General features: G+C 42.3%; 1 protein-coding gene across 6 annotated transcripts in view; it reads left to right on the top strand.

Annotated features, from left to right (window-relative positions):
• LOC106613592 (dual specificity protein phosphatase CDC14AB) overlaps window positions 1–22,824 on the top strand; it is a 54,819-nt gene that overhangs the window by 6,381 nt on the left and 25,614 nt on the right. For all 6 annotated transcript variants that reach the window (XR_014378983.1, XM_045687382.2, XM_014216013.3 and 3 more), the window contains exons 5-7: window positions 6,370–6,449; window positions 15,724–15,790; window positions 22,426–22,488. Coding sequence is in view for 5 of the 6 variants with exons in the window: in XM_045687382.2 (XP_045543338.2) it covers window positions 6,370–6,449; window positions 15,724–15,790; window positions 22,426–22,488 (210 nt within the window). In the remaining variant the exon portion in view is untranslated. The remainder of the gene's footprint in view (window positions 1–6,369; window positions 6,450–15,723; window positions 15,791–22,425; window positions 22,489–22,824) is intronic.

Raw genomic sequence — 22,824 nt, 5'->3', positions numbered from 1 at the left:
ATTATATTGCTGGCCTGGGTTAGATTGAATAGGGCCTTTTGTCTATAGCACTCTTTGTCTTGATAGCAGCCCAGGCAGGCCACATAGCTCTGGGAGGAGATATTAATAAGCAGCGTTGCAGCAGGGGGCATGCTGGATTATAATCTGGATTTGGCTTCCTGTCCTGGATAACAGTGGCAGGAGATGGTTGGTCCTCCCCAAACAACAGACACCCCTGAAGTGAACCCTGTATAACTTACTGTCCTATGCACAGCTGTACTTAAGGTTCCATGCTAGCTTTGTCCTCTCAGCATGTCTAGACACTAGCCATATTGATGCACACTAGCCATATTGACACATGGTCAGATGCTCTTCAATATTTATCCATGCTCGAAGGAATTTGATGTACAGCACTTTCTAACTACAAATAGGATTTGATCCACTCACCTTAAAGGATAAGTTTACCCAAAATCCACAAACTCCCAAGGGATTCCATACATAGTTAAGTGGAGTTATCCCTCTCCCCCCCCCTCTCTCCATGTAGTGCTGTACTGAAACAGCTGCAAAAAAGGGTCACGTGACTCGTGACGTTGCTGGATGCAGGCCTCGCACTGCTCCGTTGCTAGTGAATTGATGATTCAGAAATTGTGTACTGTTATATTTAAAGGTAAACAACAACCTACAAATCTGTCTGACGTCAAAATTAGGTATTTTTTTCAAAAGTATTAGCGGTTTTGAGTCAGGAAATGTGTACTTTTACACTTGAAACATTTGCCCTAATTGATATAATTGTTTTATGTTGGTGACTGCCACAGTAGCTGAGATGGATAACAACTGTGCATGTGTGCTCTCGGGGTAATCCCTGCTATGTAGAAACTTCACATTATGACCTTATTCCCAGATGTGTTTTTTTCTGAGAAGTGTAGACCGCGTTACACATTAGTTATACAAGGTAAACAACAACCTACAAATCTGTCTGACGACAAAATACTCGCAAGTTGTGAAGAACCCTACTGGAATGTCGCCGACGGTGTCGTCGAACCGTATTTATTTGAGCCTGAGTATTTGGATGTAGAATTGAGGCAAATTGAGCTTCAGTTGGCCGTCGCTGCCCTAGCTGCCGCAGCAGTAGCTGCACCACTGACCCAACCCATGCCCAGGATCAACACAGACTGGTGGTGCAGTTTTGGCAATTATGCTCCAATTCCTCGAATGAGGAATGTTTGTGCTGCAGAGATTTTGAATACGTTATGTTGAATACGTAATGATGAGGAGCAGTTAGTTTGCTTTTGCAATCACAGGGATTTTGATGCCCACAAACCCTGGTGTCCTGGATTATATATATTTTTCATATCTAATGAGTAAGTAGCTTAACTTTACTTTATTGAATGATTGTTTATCACAAACATCTGAGCGGGACCGTTACTTGGTTGCTGTTTTCATATTAGTCCAAAATATTAAATAGCCTATGTCTATTTATCGCAATGTAAGGTGGCACAATGTCGGTTGTCTCTCACCCTATTCATTTATGACGGGGGGTATGTGCATTCGGAAAGTAATCAGACCTCTGGACTTTTTCCACTTTTTTTTTAATTTTTTTAAGTTAGACTTATTCAAAAATGAATATAAAAAAAATATATATGTATGTATGTATGTATATGTATATATATGTGTATGCTAATCAATCTACACATAATACCCAATAATGAGGCAAAAACAGGTATTTAGATTTTTTTTGCAAATGTATAAAAAAAAGATACCTTATTTACGTAAGTATTCAAACCCTTTACTTAGTACTTTGAAACAACTTTGGCAGTGATTACAGCCTTGAGTCTTCTTGGGTATGACGCTACAAGCTTGGCACACCTGTATTTGGGGAGTTTCTCCCATTTCTTCTCTGCAGATCCTCTCAAGCTTAGTCAGGTTGGATGGGGAGCGTCGCTGCATAGCTATTTTCAGGTCTCTCCAGAGATGTTAGATCGGGTTCAAGTCTGGGCTCTAGCTGGGCCACTCAAGGACATTCAGAAACTTGTCCTGAAGCCACTCCTGCATTTTTGGCTTTTTTGCCCTCGGTCATTGTCCTGTTGGAAGGTGAACCTTTGCCCCAGTCTGAGTTCCTGAGTGCTCTGGAGCAGGTTTTCATCAAGGATTTCTTTGTACTTTGCTTCGTTCATCTTTCCCTCAATCCTGACTAGTTCCTGCCGCTGAAAAACATCCCCACAGCATGATGCTGCTACCACCATGCTTCACCGTAGGGATGGTGCCAGGTTTCCTCCAGACATGACACTTGGCATTCAGGCCAAAGAGTTCAATCTTGGTTTCATCAAACCAGAGAATCTTGTTTCTCATGGTCTGAGTCCTTTAGGTGGCTTTTGCCAAACTCCAAGTGGGCTGTCATGTGCCTTTTTACTGAGGACTGGCTTCCGTCTGGCACTCTAGAGCTCTGTCAGCGTGGCCATCAGGTTCTTGGTCACCTCCCTGACCAAGGCCCTTCTCCCCCGAGTGCTCAGTTTGGCTGGTCGGCCAGCTCTAAGAAGAATCTTGGTAATTCCAAACTTATTCCATTTAAGAAGGATGGAGTCCAGTGTGTTCTTCAATGCTATAAAACAATGTTGGTACCCTTCCCGATATCTGTGCCTCGACACAATCCTGTCTCAGAGCTCTACGGACAATACCTTTTTGACCTCATTGCTTGGTTTTTGCTCTGACATGTACTGCCAACTGTGGGACCTTATATAGACAGGTGTGTGCTTTTCCAAATCATGTCCAATCAATTGAATTTACCACAGGTGGACTACAGTCAAGTTGTAGAAACTTCTCAAGGATGATCAATGGAAACAGGATGCACCTGAGCTCAATTTTGAGTCTCATAGCAAAGGGTCTGAATACTTCTGTAAGTAAGGTAGTTGTGTTTTTTATTTAGAATTAATGTGCAGAAATTTTTTAACCTGTTTTTGCTTTGTCATTATGGGGTGTTCTGTGTAGATTGCTGAGAAACATTTTTTTATTTAATCCATTTTAGAATAAGGCTGTAGCGTAACAAAATGTGGAAAAAGTCGAGGGGTCTAACTACTTTCAGAGTGCACTGTATGCTAACCTGTAGAGCACCTAGGCCTTATGTTTACATTATATGGTGCAATGGTAATAACACCTCGAACTTCAAGAATTAAACTCCACTGAACTTGTTTTGACGTATGAAATCACTTGGGAGTTTCTGGATTTTGGGTAAACTTTCCTTTTAATGGGGATACAGCTATTTAAGGGATTTATAAATGAATGATATGTACCAATTTGATTCTTGAAGAATATAACTTATAAATGCCTCATGAGCTTAATTTAACTGTTGTACCCCATCAGAAGCCAAACTATATAAGTTGTTTTACTCTGTTTGTAAACAAAGCAGGGTTTGGAACGAAAATTATTTTTCAATAGTTTCGTTCTGAATGGAACAATACATTTTTTTCCCATCCATTCCACATTTCCAACAAGCAAAAAGTTCTGAACCAGTTCAAACCATAAAGTAACATTTTATATCATTCCTTTTTAAACCTGTTTTTATATCTAGCTCAACATTAATCAATCAGTGCTTCTAGAGCACCAATCAGTGACTTGCATCCTTCACAGCGTTGGCTTAACGTTGAACCAGAGATCGCTAACAAGCTTGTGTGTGCAGAGCGGCAGCAGAATACATTTCCTGTATTGGCCAATAGGAGACTGATAACGTTGTGGGAAGAGTATTGCACTGATGGTGTGTCTAATCTGTCACTCGGTGACCCTAATTAAAGCTGCTATCACTTATTCCTTCGTAGACAATCTCTCCAGGGTAGATGCACAAAACGAAGCGCTGAGCTAAATTTTGCCTGAACCTTGACCGATGCCCAAGATGAACTTTTCATTCATTGACACTGAAATATCACGTTCTTTCACAACCAGGCCATATAGTTTCTCCCAGCTGCACGAGTCATTAGCTCTCAAATGCACACTGAAGACATAGCATTCAGAAATCAATATAGTTCCTGATGAACTGCGTTTAACCAATTTAGATGGGATACGGGATGTGATGTTTGTCTGCGTTGTTATAACCTCTGTAGCTACATCATGTGGATTGTGTTGACTTTAATAAGGAGAGAATGTGCTGGGAACACGGCAGGGCGGTCTGCTACTCCCTGTGTTTTCTTTCCAAGTGGGTCTCCATTGATCCGGTCACATGATTGTGTGGGCTCTGTTGAGCCCTCCTGGCCCTGCTCTCATTACAGAAGTTTGGTGCTGCGCTTTAATACAAATGACCCGCTTTCAACCCGAGAGGATTATATGTGGGACAAACAGCTGGCCCACATTCTGTATGATGGATCACGTGGGACAACACACTCCCACACCAGCAGAATAGTTTAATCTGGTGCGTTTTTGATGGATCCGATTGTCTGACTGGTGAATATTTCATGAAGCGGGAGCAGGAATAACAAAGCTCTGTTCTACTTGCTGAGAAGACGCCGGCTTCATGCACTGTTTGGCCTCCATGTCACCAGACCCACTGACACACAAGCTGCATTCACAAGCCCACTCTCCCATACATGCCCCCTAGTCGAGACTAATCATCCAGTCAACCTTTGAAAATTGGCACTCTAGGCCAGATTTGCTAATTGTTCACGCCAGGGTCCTGTTACAGCAGTTGGGTGTAAGAAAGTTGGTCTTAAATGCGAGGTCGGTGGCGTAGCTACGTCTGACTTTGGGATCAGAATTGACACCTGTTGCACCAACCAAAAACAAGACTAGTCGTAGCTAAGTCCGGCGTAAGCAATGCATGCTAGGCAGCGGCCGTTACTAGGCTGTTACCATCCTCGTGGCAGTTCTAAACTTTGCGAGGCATGTCCCATCACTTCGTAAAGCCCACCACAATGCATGACTTTTCTTAACCACAACTGTACGGATCAATCAGTAATTACCATGGTAATGACTATCACTGAATTCCGAAAATAAGTAGACTGCCATTAAAGGCATTTATCGTGTTGCTTACTGAAACTCCCAAAGTCATCCAACCGTTTTAGATACTTTAAAGCAACAGCCGTGTGTTGTCAACCGTAATTTCAGCACTGTTATGATTGGGACAGCGTTATCGCGCTGCTTTGAGACAACCGTGGGGGGACTTTTCACAGAATCTTCATTTTGAGTATTTGGTTCCAATTAGGCTGGGAAAATGTTAGCCAAATTCAGGAGCGCGGTCATGATGATAATCTAGTTTGCTTGTCTATCAGTTGTCAGAACATTTTGCTAGCATGTAATGTAGCCTATGCTAGCCTAGTATAACAGGTGGATCGTTTTGCTCTTCACTCATGTAGTAGCCTGGGCTATATTCCGAGTAAAAACCCTTGTCTGATGATCAATCAACGTGATTCTGTTTCACTGAATCTCCGTCTGTATTTGGTTATTGGATCTATTAGTTTGCTGATATCTGATCAGACACATTTAGCGTGCTGTAATATAGCGTATAAATCAAGTGTGTTATTTTTGTGATTGACTCGCGTATAGGCAACTCAAAAAGCCCACAGAGGTTGTGAAATATGAATACGAAACTCGCGTCCTTTTGAAAATATAGATTGCTATTTTCTGTGCGTGTCATGAAAGATTGTCCCAGTTGAATGCCCTATGCCTTCTCTCTACTAGACATAGAATGTACGCCCCAGGCGTAGCACGTAGACGGGCTAACGCCCAGGTTGTGCAACAGCTTTCATTTTTATGTCTGCCGTAGAACACATTTTACGTCGGACTCTACGTCGGACGTAGAGTTACGACCAACCGGTCCCAGGGCAGTTTTCACCGGTTGTTTCCAGAGGAATGTTCACATTGTCTTTATTTACTTTGTCCAGAGTTATTTTTTTGCAAGCCTCTACATTTTTTTTTTGTACATGTAATAATTAGCTAAATCTGGTCCTCTACATCCAAATGTTATGAACACACCTTGTACTGACGTGCTGCTCCACTCTGTCGTTGCTACTCCTTGTATGGATGTGGGACGCTGAGGTGTTGAGTTCCGCGGTGTTTCATTTTTAGCGTTGGTTCAGATGAGCTACCTGCTTTGCTGACACGGCTGGGAGAGCAACACGTTCATGAATGGATGACTTACCTAGCGTGTGCTTTTTATGTCCTCCATTTGGAGAACCCCTGGTGCTGAGACGTGGCCTACTGACCCCTATGCTGTTGCCTGTGGAATCTCATCTGTGTGACACATTCTGTGTCCTTGTCTCCCGTCCATGTTATGTTAGTGCTTTAACCTGAATAAATCGGGAAGCTGGAGGATTACCAAAATCCTGGAATGAAAGCTGTGTGGTTTCAGTAATTCAGTCATGGTTTATGAACTGCTTCCCCATCTCTCCCTCTCTCTCCCTCTCTCAGGTCATCTACCTGAAGAAGACTCCAGAGGAGGCCTACAGGGCTCTGATCTCAGGCTCCAATTCTTCATACCTTCCCTTCAGGTAAGACCAGCCATGTCCACACTATCACACAGCAGCATGGTTTCTTACCACCGAAACCATCATTGGATATTTGCCTTGGAAGCACATCTTGGCTAATTGCCTTACCTTTTGTATCATGGTTGAGCTTACAGAGGTGTTTTTGTTTTACATTGTGTCTCTGCAGTCGTTATTGTTGGGCTTTAAGCAGCTCGCGTACCTTTCGTACTGTGCTTGCTCTGCCTAGTGTATGGGACTGGTTCATTGGTCTGTTTCCCTGCCTTGTCTGGTTTCCACCTCCAGAGGCTTCCCCAGTTTTTGTTTGTGTCACCTGAAACTGTGACGCCCCGTCTGTCCCTGGGACATCTGATACTCTGTAATAACTCTGTCATGCAACCCGACAGCACAGACATGGGTCACAGCTCCACAGTATAATCAGTCCTCTGTGACGCCTCTCTCTCTGTCATCCTCATCGTCATTTTCCCTTAATCCTCTTATTAACAGGGTGCATGTCTTCCAATAGATTGGGCCTATTTGTATATGTATGACGCATGACATGTGAGGCTAAAATAACTTCCGGAGTTTCTCGTGTCCATCAAAACCAGTTATTAGACCTGGAAAAAGCAGACGAATTGGTGTGCTCTCGGATTGTAATAATACTTCATATAGTAAGGTCTTTTGGTAGTCCCAGGCTTGTGGCATTGACCCAAAAAAATCTAGATTCTACAAGTTTAGCCTCCAATTGTTTTTAGTCAGTTATTATGCCTGCCTTCTCCAAAACAGAACTCGTATTTGTTTTACTCTGCATATTCCACCCACTCCATGAACATACACATCCTCTCTCTCCCCAGCATAACATGTAGTTAATCTGCTTTCTCGTGGCATAAGATATCTGTGCCTGTTGTGGATCAGCGGACTCACTCTTTAAAAGGATTGTGCTACATTTTTAGAGTGGGCGTGACAAAAATTGAATAAACAAATCTTTTCCCATCACTCGCCATTGTTAGGTGTGTAAAATGGTTTAATCTTTGTTAGCCTGGTTGGTTTCACTTGTCATATAACACAAACAAACAAGCAGTTTTCATGCATCTGGAGGGAGTGTACGGTTTAGAATGGATAGCTGGATTAGATTTTGCCTGGCTACCCAGACTCCTTGCTCAGGCCAAACGCTAAACCACGCCCATGGACATTAGCAGCTTCTCCGCAATAAGTCTGGATCAGAGTACGTCCCTGACCCTTCACCGAATGCGAACGCGAATTGATACTTTGATTGGTTAGAGACAATCCAATCGCTGATGACTGTTTTGTAAAATGCCCCTCTTCACCTCAGTCAGACTGCCTTAATTGAAGTAATTTGAAGTGTGTAGTGAACCCGCAGAGCAGTGGAAGAATTTAGTGTGAGTTGTCAGGCTAGATTAGATTAGCGCCGCTGCTTTAATTTGGTACTATTATTTATTATTTTATTTACCTTTTTATTTAACTAGGCAAGTCAGTTAAGAACAAATTCTTATTTTTAATGACAGTCTAGGAACAGTGGTTTAACTGCCTTGTTCAGGGGCAGAATGACAGATTTTTACCTTGTCAGCTCAGGGATTTGATCTTGCAACCTTTCGGTTACTAGACCAACGCTCTAACCACTAGGCTACCTGCTGCCCCATAGTGGGTCTGGTGGGGCTTCTGTAATCCCAGCTGGTCATTTGGGGTCAGTCGACGTGGTCACGGTTTGTTGATGGAATTGTCCATTGTTTGATCGTCTATGCATTGAACAGGCCACAGATAACAGGAACAAGGCTATAGTCGTGTGTGTGTGTGTGTGTGTGTGTGTGTACGTGCTCGGTAGCGAATAGCCTTACCTCATCAGCTCCTTCCTATTGAACTGTGGAGTGAGTCACACCCTCATGATCAGTCCCATCCGCATTCCAACTCAATTTCACATGGTGGCGAGGAATTAGTGATGGGGTTGGGGATATATAGATGTGATGTGTGGGAGCAGGAACGGGACAGAGGGTGGGTAAGTAAAGTGAAGGCATGTCAAGAGCTGTTGTATCTGCTCTCTGCCCCTACATTGACCTGTAATTGCATTCTGTACCTGTCTTGTACACATGGTCTGTGATTCATTGCTTTGTGACATGGGTCAGCAGCCAGGCTCTATGGTCGATTTTGGGCATTGTTGGCCTGAGTTATGATTGTGACAGATATCCACCCTTAGGGCTTGTCTCAACCTGTCAGTGTGTTTGGTGAGTTGAAGCTGAATAATATCATATAGTCCCATGGACTCCCCCTATGTTGGTAGCAAACAGATGCGAGATTAGGATATCTCACTGAACCTAGTTGTCCTTGCTGACTTCTCTCTCTTGTCAGTGCTCGGTTACAATTTAGGCCTATCGTCACGACATTCCTATGTTCTCCGACTACCCTTCCACTCCTTTATTTACTCACTAACTTACCACGAAGCATTGTGTCTATCCACCAAAAGAAAATACCGATCTGAATACAATGTGTACGACTTTGGAGAGTCTTCCTGGCCATAGAAGAATCATAGGCGCTGCAGTGTTTGCAGTTAGCCCCGTTATCTCCTGTCTGTGGCGATGCCTCTATTGGCGCTCTCTGGTTTAATTGGGGCCTTGTGTCGCCCACAAAGATGGCCTTCTTGCCGGGGCCACGGGGCTGTGTGAATGGAGAAGAATGGAGCTTTGTCAGTTTACTTGACCAGCTCTAATGGCCCCTAGCTAAAGGGATGGCACTTATGTAACTTGTTGTGTTGGGTGGAGAATGAACGAGTAGAGATTGGCGAAGAGGGGAGATGGTGTTCTCATTCGATAATTATGCTCTCTTGTCCCGCACTTTAGTTGGGAGCATTCCCAGCTCCGCTACAGCCCTATTTCTACGTACTTGTGTAATGAAGGCTGGACCAATCCTCCTCCCACCACTCTGCGTTGCCAGCACAATTTAGTTTCCTTTGAACTTGATTTGATGGGTATCGCTGGGCTACTTTTAGAAAGTCTATTTCTAACTGGGCCTTTGACCTTATTCCTCCCACCTCTCCCCAGTGGCTCCCTCCAGAGGTGTGTGTGTGTGTGTGTGTGTGTGTGTGTGTGTGTGTGGTGTGTGTGTGTGTGTGTGTGTGTGTGTGTGTGTGTGTGTGTGTGTGTGTGTGTGTGTGTGTGTGTGTGTGTGTGTGGAGAACAGTGGGACACAGATGCTCCACTGATCCTCACCTCCCATAGTTAGTAGCTGACTGTGCGGACTGGAGTTTGGTTTTTGGATGGGGTTGTTACAATGTTATGAGAGGGAAATGGACGGACCTACACACACTCACAGTAGTACATAGACACACATTACGTCAGGGGTCGCCAACATTTTGTAGCATGAGTTACTTAAAAAAAAAATTAAACATGTCGCAAGCTACAAATGTATTTTTCTAGCTTTCAAATAGGCACGTTCTTCTCTTCTCCCCTGCAACTCTTCCCTTGGTCCTTAGTGCACTACTTTCTCTTGTATGCTGTTTTCTGTCAATAAACCTGGTAAAATAATGGTTAATAAACCACTCTAAGGGGTATTTTTCATTTTTTTCTTCAAAATTTTATTTTCTCAGTTGTAGATTTCCTGGTTTAAGATTTTTTTTTCCAATTACAATTGTTCGTAAAGGAACAATGAAATTGGATGTTCTTAGGCCATGTCAATTATTAAATCACAATCTTTTTTTTTTCTGGGCTGGGGTCTGGGAAAAAAACAAAAATAGATGTTTTTTGTGTGTAATCTCCCTTTTTAAAATTTTTTTTTTAAATTGCCAATCTAGCGAGTGAGCAATGTGCCTGTCTAGCGACGGTTCTGTACTGCTGCTGCCTATTTCATGGCAGAGTTTGCAAATAATAGATACAAATGATATACTTACTCATGATATACTTCTGCTAGGTAAGCCTACTTTGCAGTTAACATTTAATTTGAAAGGTTTTGGGGAAAGTATTTCTGTCAACCCACAAGACAGTTATCACATCAACTGGCTTCACACGGTGTGATAGACAAATGCACGCACCATGTGTAGACGGACGGGGGCAATGTTGCTGGAAATGAATTTGCAGATATTGTGTTAGGTCTGGCTTTTTAAGCCAATAGTGGCTAACCAGGGGTGGGATAAAGTCAATATTGTGTTGATTACACGGTAGCTTGCGGTGTCTGATAGTTGTGATATTTGTTTGACAGTTTGCGATGGAACACATGAAAAATGTAGTATACTTTCGGAGTTGTTTGGCGAGCTACTCATAGGTGGGTTGCGAGCTACTGGTAGCTTGCAATCGACCTGTTGGAGACCCCTGCATTACGGTTTGTAGGCACACATTATGGCAGGGGTCTCCAACCTTTTCTAGCATGAGAGCTACTTAATTTTTTAAAAAACTTCGCAAGCTACTAGTTTTTTTGACTTTCAAATAGGCACACTCTTCTCTTCTACCCTGCAATTTTCCCGTGTCCTTGGTGTACAACAGATGTTTTCTGTCAGTATTCGGTGCCTTCAGAAAGTATTTATACCCCTTAACTTTTTCAACATTTTGTTCTTCCAGCCTGAATTCAAAATGGATGAAATATATATTTTTTAAATCTCACCAATCTACACATAATACCCCATAATGACAAAGTTAAAACATATCTAATTTGCATAAGTATTCACACCACTTTGGAAGTGATTACAGCTGTGTTTTTCTGGGTATGTCTCTAAGAGCTTTGCACACCTGGATTGTACAATATTTGCCAATTTAAAAAAAAAAAAAATAGTGTTTTCTTTAGCACTGTCAGGTTGGTTGTTGATCATTGCTAGACAGCCATTTTCAAGTTTTGCCGTAGATTTGAAGTCAAAACTGTTACTCGGCCACTCAGGAACATTCACTGTCTTGGTAAGCAACTCCAGTCTTGTATATTTGGCCTTGTGTTTAAGGTTATTGTCCTGCTGAAAAGTGAATTTGTCTTCCAGTGTTGGTTGGAAAGCAGACTGAACCAGATTTTCCTCTAGGATTTTGCCTGTGCTTAGCTCCGTTCCTTTTCTTTTTTTAACCTGAATCTCCCTAGTCATTGCCGATGACAAGCATATCCATAACATGATGCATCCATCACCATGCTTGAAAATACAGTATGAAGAGTGGTACTCAATGATGTGTTGGATTTGCCCCAAACAATGCTTTGTATTCAGGATATAAAGTTCATTTCTTTGCCACATTTTTTTGCAGTCTTACTTTAGTGCCTTGTTGCAAACAGGATGCATGTTTTGGAATATTTGTGTTCTGTACAGGCTTCCTTTTCACTCTGTCAATTAGGTTAGTATTGTGGAGTAACAACAATGTTGTTGATCCATCCTCAGTTTTCTCCTATCACAGCCATTAAACTCTAACTGTTTTAAAGTCACCATTGGCCTCATGGTGAAATTCCTGAGTGGTTTCCTTCCTCTCCGGCAACTGCTTTAGGAAGGACGCCTGTATGTTAGTAGTGACTGGGTGTATTGATACACCATCCAAAGTGTAATTAATAACTTCACCATGTTCAAAGGGATATTGAATGTCTGCATTTTTATTTTTACCCATCTACCAATAAGTCCTCTTCTTTGCGATGCGTAGGAAAACCTCACTGGTCTGTGGTTGAATCTGTGTTTTGAAATTCACTTCTCGACTGTGGGACCTTACAATTATGTCGGGTACAGAGATGAGGTATTCATTCAAAGATAATGTTGACTATTATTGCACACAGAGCGAGTCCATGCAACTTATTATGTGACTTGTTAAGCAAATGTATTACCAATTTGGGCTTGCAGTAATAAAGGGGTTGAATACTTATTGATTAAAGACATTTCAGCTTTTCTTTTTTAATGAATTTGTAGAAATGTCTAAAACATAAAGTAGATTTAACATTATGGGCTATTGTGTGTAGGACAGTGACACAATCTAAATGTAATCCATTTTAAATTAATGCTCTAACACAAAATTGCTAATTTTCTTTTTTTTTCCAGTTAGCTTTCTCCTGTTCTGGGATTTTTCTCCATTTTTCTTTTTTTGTTTTACACTCAAGATTACAATTCTTCATAGAGAACAACAAATTGATGTTTTTTAGGTCTGTTTTAAATTGTTATTCCCCATCTAGTGAGAGTGGAATGTGTCGGTCTAGCAATGTTTCTGCTGTTATGCCTACTGCTGCAGCACATGTTATGGCAAAACAAACATGTTATGCAAAAACATCGCCACCCAGTTGATACCAATAATCACGATATACACTACCAGTCAAATGTTTGGGCACACCTACTCATTCCAGGGTTTTTCTTAATATTTACTGTTTTCTACATTGTAGAATAATAGTGAAGACATCAAAACTATGAAATAATACACATGTAGTAACCAAAAAATTGTTAAATCAAATTATATTTTAGATTCTTCGAAGTAGCCACCCCTTTGCGCCGATGAAAGCTTTGCACGCTCTTGGCATTCTCCTTCGAATGAGTAGGTGTCCAAACTTTTGACTGACACTGTAGTTCTGTCAGGTAAGCCCACTTTGCAGTTAACACTTAATTGAGAAAGTTTTAGGGAATGTCTTTGTACCAACAAGACGTATCATTTAGCATCACTAATTGGCTACACACAGAGTGATAGACAAATGCGTGCACCAAACAGACAGACGGGGGCAATATTGCTGGCAGATATTATGTTTAGGTTTTTAAGCCAGTGGGGGCTAACCAGGGGAGTGATAATGTCAGTGTGGCTTTGATTGGGTAGTAGCCAGGAGCATGAGGTGTCTAATACTTGTGAGATTTGTTTGACAGTTGGCAATGGAAACCATGAAAAAAAATGCATGTACTTTCAGAATGATTTGGTGAGCTACTCATAGGTGGGCTGCGAGCAACTGGTAGCTCTCCATCTACCAGTTGGAGACCCCTGCAGTACGGCATATAATCACATACACAAACAGTTTCAGCCTTTTGTGTCTGAAACGCCTTGTTTTGTGTTGTGAGTGGTGTCACGGTAACTGAACTCCTCGTGTCTCTGACACACCACTTTGTGTAGGTGGCCTCTTGAAGGCTCTTGGTTGAACCTTTGCTATTCACTTTGATGCTCCTGTCAGTAACAGAGCGCTCCCAGCCTGCAGCAGCACTCCGACCTAGAGAGAGGAACGAGAACAAACAGCTGAATTTGACCCAGATTCTTCTGCCAGCTACAATATGCCTATGAAATGAGGAATTAAGTACATGCGCGCATAATGTGCTATTTGAGATTTTGTGCGTGCGAAATTGTGTGTTTGTGAAACAAGGAAGCTGTGTTTTATAGATTAATACATTTTTTTTTTTGTCAGCATTGGAGAATGCCAAATGAGCTGAGGCCGCAATGCAAGTGCTTTGATTTCGTGAAAAGCTGTCTCTAGAAAGATATGTCTTCCCATATTCACTGGTCTCCTTTCTTAGGGCCAATTTTCTGCACGCAACATCTCCTTAAGAACGTGACGAACGTCTTACGTTTTCAGTTTTCACCATGAATATATACATTGATCTCCTCATTGCCCTGTCTCAAGCGTTCTTTCCCAAAGTAATGTCTTTTTGTTCTCCTTTGTCGTTGGCCTATCTAGTATCCAAGGTCACTGTGTCACCTGAGAAGTGGATGGTGACATCACTTGTCCTGGCTCAAGGACTTATTCAATTGGAGCATTCCTCTTGATGCCCATGTCCCACAAAAGATGAGATGATGAAATGTTTGGATTTTATGTTCAGATATGGACCAGTGGTTTCTGATTTGTGTGTGTGCAATGGGGATGTTTGCTGTGTTTTGATAGGGGTGAGTACTAGCTAAAGTTTGGGGTCACCTAAAAAATGTCCTTGTTTTTGAAAGAAAAACAAACATTTTTGTCCATTAAAATAACATGAAATTGTTCAGAAACAGTGTAGAGTGTTAATGTTGTAAATGACTTGCAGCTGGAAACAGCAGATTTTATTTATGAAATAGAAAACGTAGGCGTACAGAGGCCCATTATCAGCGACCATCACTCCTGTGTTCCAATGGCACGTTGTGTTAGCTAATCCAAGTTGATCATTTTAAAAGGCTAATTGATCATTAGAAAACCCTTTTGCAATTATGTTAGCACAGCTGAAACTGTTGTTCTGATTTAAAGAAGCAATAAAACTGGCCTTCTTTAGACTAGTTGAGTATCTGGAGCATCAGCATTTGTGGGTTCGATTACAGGCTCAAAATGGCCAGAAACCAATAACTTTCTACTGAAGCTCGTCAGTCTATTCTTGTTCTGAGAAATGAAGGCTATTCCATGCGAGAAATTGCCAAGAAACTGAAGATCTCGTACAGTGCTGTGTACTACTCCTTTTACAGAACAGAGCAAACTGGCCCTAACCAAAATAGAAAGAGGAGTGGGAGGCCCCGGTGTACAACTGAGCAAGAGGACAAGTGCATTAGTGTCTAGTTTGAGAAACAGACGCCTCACAAGTCCTCAACTTGCAGCTTAATTAAATAGTACCCGCAAAACACCAAAATACACATACTGAACAAATGTATAAATGCAACAATTTCAAAGATTTTACTGAGTTACAGTTCATAGAAGGAAGTCAGTCAATATAAATAAATAAATTACGCCCTAATCTATGGATTTCGCATGACTGGGAATGGGCACAGCCATGGGTGGGCATAGGCCCACCCACTTGGGAGCCAGCCCCCCTCAGACGGTCCCGCAGGTGAAGAAGCCGGATGAGGAGGTCCTGGGCTGGCATGATTACACGTTGTAAGGCCAGTTGTATGTACTGCCAAATTATCGAAAATAATGTTGGAGGCACTTTATGGTAGAGAAATGAACATTACATTTTCTGGTAACAGCTCTGTTGGACTTACCTGCAGTCAGCATGCCAATTGCACGCTCCCTTAACTTGAGACGTCTGTTGTGTTGTGTGACCAAAACTGCACATTTGTGGCCTTTTAATGTCCTCAGCACAAGGTTCACCTGTGTAATCTGTTTAATCAGCTTCTTGATATGCCACACTTGTCAGGTGGATGGATTATCTTGGCAAAGGAGAAATGTTCACTAACAGGGATATGAACAAAATTTGAGAAACTTTGTGCATATTCAACATTTCCGGGATCTTTTATTTTAGCTCATGAAAATGGGACCAACATTTTACATGTTCGTTTATATTTTTGTTCCGTATAGTTCCCATGTTTGTGCTTCAGTATATTGTCGTTCCAATCTCTCCAATGTGGTAATTGCGACACTTGATAACTCACTCCTCTTTCAATTAATGTCTCACTCACTCCTTCATCTCTTTGATTTTCAGAGACGCCTCATTTGGAAGTTGCACATACAACCTGACTATTCTCGACTGCTTACAAGGAATCCGGAAGGTGAGTTTTGTGTATTTATGGACTTAGTGAATTTCCAGTAAATCGTAATGTTAAATAGAAAGCCATCTTTTGTGTAGCTGATTTTGATTGCTTTCCTGCTGCGCCCTCTTTTCCTCCCTCTTTATCACCATTCTACATACTTTCTTATATCCATGGCCAAGCCAACACTTACTTGCTGACTACAGCGGCCACTCGCTTGCGTCCATCATAACCAACTATATTCATTTGTGGGCAGGTCCAAACAGACGTGTAACATTCATGGACATTTAGCTAGCTAACTTTTGCTGGCTAGTTTGTTCTGGAAGATTAACACTAGGTTGTTATTTTACCTGACATGCATATGGTCCCCTTTTTTCTTTAGCTGGTTCTTTGTAGAATTTTGATCCGTAGTCATACAAAGTTGTGTGTTTTTCTCTACTCCAATTCAATCCACAGGTAAAAAGGGAAACCTAGTTAGTATCCAATAAGGAGGGGATTTGTGGCGCATCTCAAATAGATCCAAGTTCTATTTTAGCGCTTGGCTACACAGACGCTCGTTCACGCGCGGGTGAAATGATTGAATAACATGTATGTGTACATTTTTCTTTTGCGACGCTAGCGCACTCAACGTGGTCGATAAGGTTAGCAGTTGTCTGTCTCTCCGTAGCATCCTGACCTAGCATTTAGACGGCAATCCCAGACTGAGGGCAGAGTTTTGTAGTCCGGCAGCGGGAGACTTATGTTGTGCAGTTTCTGGGTGATGAAGGGCGTGTGCTAGTTTGTCTCTATATGGGGGGGACAGTTATGTAACCCTGTAGGTGAGCGGTAGGAAGGTAGCACAGTCTCATGTGGCACTGCAGGTACAGTGACAAAGGCAAAAACCCACAATAACCACTCTATAGGTTACATCAGCCACGCTGGGGACTTAGTGTGCCAGCAGTGTCATTCCGGAAAGACTTGTCAGACAGCCATCATATAGGAATGTCTGTGATTCCTTGGCACGTTGTAGTATTTTCCGTCATCTTCCACAAAAGGCCCTAGTACACACACACACACACACACACACACACACACTACGTCACTCCCCAAAGACCCTGGGAATTTCCCTTCCCATTGTGAGAGGCAGGGAATAACAACAAGTTAGTCTGTGGCAGTATTGAAACCTTAGACTCCAGTCCCATATATTTGCAGTAAGGATTTTGGGTAATTTAAATTCACTTCCTGAATGAAATTGGCACCAATTCTGGTATATATCCCTCAAAACAACTTTCCTACTTCTGCTGTTACTGTATTGCTGGTTCTTACACTAGAAAAACCTGGCCTCTTTGGACCCTCCTTCAGGCCAATGAGGAGTCATTTTGACTCAACATTCTAACAGCCTAATAAATACATTGCATGTATGCAATCAGAAAAATAATACTTTGGTTTCATTTATGGAGGTCTTGGGTAACATTAGAATACAAAAAAAACAACATGATTTCAAATTATTTGGCTAATTTCTGTTACTGTAGGCTATCTGTTGCCATGTGGTCACATGTGGAGCGCATGGAACAGGGGTTAGTCTTGTAAAATATTATTTTGAAAAAAGAAATAGTTTCTATTTGGCAATGGTAAGTGTTTTGGAAAGCTCAGAATCTGCTCTTTCTGATACTATATAGAAATCAAAACGTCTTACCTGCCTGTGACTCTCTAGGCTGATTTGAAAAAGTAGCCTTTTTGTCCTCTTAACTGCTTATAACACATTTGAAATTCTAACAACTTACGTGTGTGAAATACAGACATATTTAGGAAAAGTCCAGGACGGAGTGGAGCATAACTTTTAAAAATGGCAGAGCTATTTAAATTGTAAATTCATATTCATTCATTGTATATAGACTTATTTTTCTACTGTATTATTGACTATGTTTGTTTTACTCCACGTGTAACTCTGTTGTTGTATGTTGTCGAACTGCTTTGCTTTATCTTGGCCAGGTCGCAATTGTAAATGAGAACTTGTTCTCAACTTGCCTACCTGGTTAAATAAAGGTGAAATAAATAAATAAATATTGGGTCAAAATGATCCCCTTGACCATTCTAGTGTTAAGCAGCCATTTCCCCATCTCTTTATGGCCCTGTAATGCTACTAAGTGAGTAAGTCTCACTAATGTATGGTGTTGGATCAGGTGGCTGCCTACTGTGTTAATTACAGGCTGTTTCTGTTCTAATCACTGTGATCTGTTCCATGATTCACTCTTTGGCTGACTGCTCTGCTCTAGTAGAGGGACCCGGTGCCCCTGTTAGCATGTCACTGTGCTAATGAATTAATCACTTGACACACACTCTTATGTGACAGGTGTGCAGGGCGCGCACAAACAAAGGTACATAGTGTATTCAGACCGCTTGACTTTTTCCAAATTTTGTTACGTGACAGCTCTATTCTAAAAATTGATTATATTTAAATGTTTTCCACATCAATACACCATAATGACAAAGCGAACGCAGGTTTTTAGACATTTTTGCAAATGTGTTAAAATAAAACACATTATTTACATAAGTATTCAGACCCTTTGCTATGAGACTTGAAATTGAGCTCAGGTGCATCCTGTTTCCTTTGATCATCCTTGATGTTTCTACAACTTGATTGGAGTCCACCTGTGGTAAATTCAATTGATGGATTTGGAAAGGCACACACCTGTCTATATAAGGTCCCACAGTTGACCGTGCATGTCAGAGCAAAAACCAAGCCATGAGGTTAAATGAATTGTCCATAGAGCTCCGAGACAGAATTGTGTCGAAGCACACGTCTGGGGAAGGGTGCCAAAACATTTCTGTACAATTGAAGGTCCCCAACAACACAGTGGCCTCCATCTTTCTTTTGTTTACATTTTCTTTTTCATCCCTTTTTCTCCCCAATTTTGTGGTATCCGATTGGTAGTTAGTCTTGTCCCATCGCTGCAACTCCCGTACAGATTCGGGAGAGGCAAAGGTTGAGAGCCATGCGTCCACCGAAACACAACCCAGCCTAGCCACACTGCTTCTTTACACAATGCCCACTTAACCCGGAAGCCAGCCGCACCAATGTGTCGGAGGAAGCACCGTACACCTGGCCCGCCACCAAGACGCTAGAGCGCGATGGGACAGGAAGCATGGTGGTGGCAGCATCATGCTGTGGGGATGTTTTTCAGCAGCAGAGACTGGGAGACTAGTTGGTATCAAGCAGGGGAAAATGAAAGGAGCGAAGTACAGCCATCTTTGATGAAAACCTGTTCCAGAGTGCTCAGGACCTCAGACTGGGGCGAAGGTTCACCTTCCAACAGGACAACGGCCCTAAGCACACAGCCAAGACAATGCAGGAGTGCATCTGAGCTCCCCATCCAACCTGATAGAGCTTGAGAGGCTCTGCAGAGAAGAATGGGAGAAACTCCCCAAATACAAGTGTGCCAAGCTTCTGGCGTCATACCCAAGAACACTCGAGGCTGTAATTGCTGCCAAAGGTTCTTCAACAAAGTACTGAGTAAAGGGTCTGAATACCTATGTGAAATTTCATTTTTTGAAATTTTTAATACATTAGCAAAATTTCATAACCTTTTTTGCTTTGTCATTATGGGGTATTGTGTGTCGATTTGAGGGGGTGGGTGGGACATTTGAATCCCTTTTAGAATAAGACTGTAACGTAACAAAATGTGGAAAAAGTCAAAGGGTCTGAATACTTTCCAAATGCACTGTAGGTATGTACCCTCACAGACAGGTGGGTCGGGTGGTCACCACAGTGTAAATGGTTCAAAGGGATTTCCTTCTTTCTAAACCTTAGCGTGGTACAGAAAGAGGCATTTTTCACCATAGTTAACTCTGGTTTGCTGAGAGGTTAATTGTCTATTAAACCTGCTGCTCAGGAGAACTGAGAAGAGTTGCGTAACACAGACCTGGGGGGAGAGCAGCTCAGACAGTTGTCAACACTACAGACCTGACAGAGAAGAGGGGATGGAAAGAGGCTGTCAGCGCAGTGAACATGCCCACTGCACGCTCACGTGTCCAATGTTTGTGTGCATCTCAGTTTCCCTGTCTCAAATGGATAGTATCCTACTTTCTGCCTTTCCATGGATTTCTTTTAGTATGTAGTGATTTTAAATGCAGTAGGATACGTTTCTGAGCCAAGGACAAACTTATCCTTGAAAGAGCGCGTACACAATATACTCTACATGGACAGTATGTGAGGGGCGTGGAGGTCTGTTTGGCAGTAGCTGTGTTACTTTGATTTACTGTTAATTCACAGGCTGGAGAGCTTGATCGGGTGGTTTCTTTAGAACTCAACTGGTGACATGAAATGCGATAATTAGTTTAACCGGTTTTGATTGAAGAATAAAGGCCTGGACAGTAAAGACCAGATCTCTCCTATCTATCTGAACTTTTGTTGAAGTAAAATAGATCAAATTGTTTTTAGAATCTGTGACTCATCTAGACATGGGAATCCAGAACTATGAACTCTTGTGGCTGATCAATTAAACCAGTTGATAATTGATTTCTGGTGGATAAAGAAAACCAGTCAACTCTTCTGGGACACTACCAGGACTGGAGCTGAATAGCCCTTTGGAGAAGCAAAACTTTTAAAAAAAATATTGGCTCAGCCGAACTACAGTGAGGGGGGAAAAAGTATTTGATCCCCTGCTGTTTTTGTATGTTTGCCCACTGACAAAGAAATGATCAGTCTATAATTTTAATGGTAGGTTTATTTGAACAGTGAGAGACAGAATAACAACAAAAAAATCCAGAAAAACGCATGTCAAGTGCTCCTAATCTCAGCTTGTTACCTGTATAAAAGACACCTGTCTACAGAAGCAATCAATCAAACTCTCCACCATGGCCAAGACCAAAGAGCTCTCCAAGGATGTCAGGGACAAGATTGTAGACCTGCACAAGGCTGGAATGGGCTACAAGACCATCGCCAAGCAGCTTGGTGAGAAGGTGACAACATTTGGTGCGATTATTCACAAATGGGCTCCATGCAAGATCTCACCTCGTGGAGTTGCAATGATCATGAGAACGGTGAGGAATCAGGCCCAGAACTACACTGGAGGATCTTGTCAATGATCTCAAGGCAGCTGGGACCATAGTCACCAAGAAAACAATTGGTAACACACTACGCTGTGAAGGACTGTAATCCTGCAGCGCCCGCAAGGTCCCCCTGCTCAAGAATGCACATATACAAGCCCGTCTGAAGTCTGTCAATGAACATCTGAATGACTCGGAGGACAACTGGGTGAAAGTGTTGTGGTCAGATGAGACCAAAATGGAGCTCTTTGACATCAACTCAACTCGCCGTGTTTGGAGGAGGAGGAATGCTGCCCATGACCCCATGAACACCATCCCCACAGTCAGGGCATTGAAAATGGGTCGTGGATGGGTATTCCAGCATGACAATGACCCAAAACACATGGCCAAGGCAACAAAGGAGTGGCTCAAGAAGAAGCACATTAAGGTCCTGGAGTGGCCTAGCCAGTCTCCAGACCTTAATCCGATAGAAAATCTGTGGAGGGAGCTGAAGGTTCGAGTTGCCAAACGTCAGCCTCGAAACCTTAATGACTTGGAGAAGATCTGCAAAGAAGAGTGGGACAAAATCCCTCCTGAGATGTGTGCAAACCTGGTGGCCAACTTCAAGAAACATCTGACCTCTGATTGCCAACAAGGGTTTTGCCACCAAGTACTAAGTCATGTTTTGCAGAGGTGTCAAATACTTATTTCCCTCTTTAAAATGCAAATCATTTTATAACATTTTTGACATGGGTTTTTCTGGATTTTTTTCTTGTTATTCTGTCTCTCACTGTTCAAAAAAACCTACCATTAAAATTATAGACTGATCATTTCTTTGTCAGTGGGCAAACGTACAAAATCAACAGGGGATCAAATACTTTTTTCCCTCACTGTATATAAAATTCACTAAATAATTTCAACTTCATTTTACAATTCTGCGAATCACAACCCCCTAATGCTTACCAATGATAGTTCTACAGTGTATGGCTGGTACAGTGTAGTACTGACTTCACACGCTTAATCAGACAACTCCCTATTTGACACACATGCTGCAAATGTCACAGGCCTTAGACAGGAGACGCACAGTGGTGTGGGGTAGAATACTGGGAAGGAGCACGGTGGTTCCACGTTCTCTACTCACAATTACCCTCAAGACTTTGGTTGGTTGCTGACTGTTCACTATGCATCTATCCTCACCAACACTATAATTGAGTTGGCGGGTTAAAGTGCCCACATGAATTATCCTTAGTAATTTAGCCTTGCACCTAGCAAATGCGTCACTTTGTCATGCCGGTAACCCACTTATGTTATTGTTGCTTTATTATCCCTATCCTTGTAAGCCCACATTATCATCAACATGGCTTTGTTTGATGCAGCTGATAATGACTGTCTGGGTCACTGCCGTCCTCCGCTGTAACAGTATCTGTTCTGAGCGACGCAGATTGTAATCGGTCATCATGACCCTGCAAAGGCTTTTGTGCGTCAGGCTTTCCGGTGGACCGCAGGCTTGAGGTGAATCTAGTTCTAGGGCTGCCTGGGTCACTTCAGTTTTGCTTGGTCATGAATGAATTGAGACACACACACACACACACACACACACACACACACACACACATATTAAACTCTCTGTTCTTTTCTTTCCTCTTCAGGCCCTGCAGCATGGATTCTTTGACTTTGAGACGTTTGATGTGGACGAATACGAGCACTACGAGGTAATGATGACATGTTGACCTTGGACCTGCTCCAATTGTAAGCGTCCACCCATCAGTTTGAACGGCAGAGCATCTGTAAACCGCGAACGGCAGCACCCCTACAATAGTCACAATCTCACACTGTTACGCAACGCTGCGGTTGACTGATGAGCTGACGTGCCCTTTTAGTTTAATGAGAACGTCTTGTGTGAGTGACATCAATTATTTTGACCCAACTAGGCAAAACCGGACAGAATATTGTCTACTACTACTAAAGTGTGTGGCACGTAGTCACAAAATTACTTTTTTGATAATGTTGATGTGGCAGTCTAGCCTGGTCCCAGAGCTGTTTGTGCC

This window comes from Salmo salar, chromosome 10 (assembly GCF_965601325.2).
Source record: "Salmo salar chromosome 10, fSalSal1, whole genome shotgun sequence".
NCBI lineage: Eukaryota > Metazoa > Chordata > Actinopteri > Salmoniformes > Salmonidae > Salmo > Salmo salar.
The sequence above is the reverse complement of the archived record's forward strand: the minus strand, read 5'-3'. Positions and strand labels throughout refer to the sequence as shown.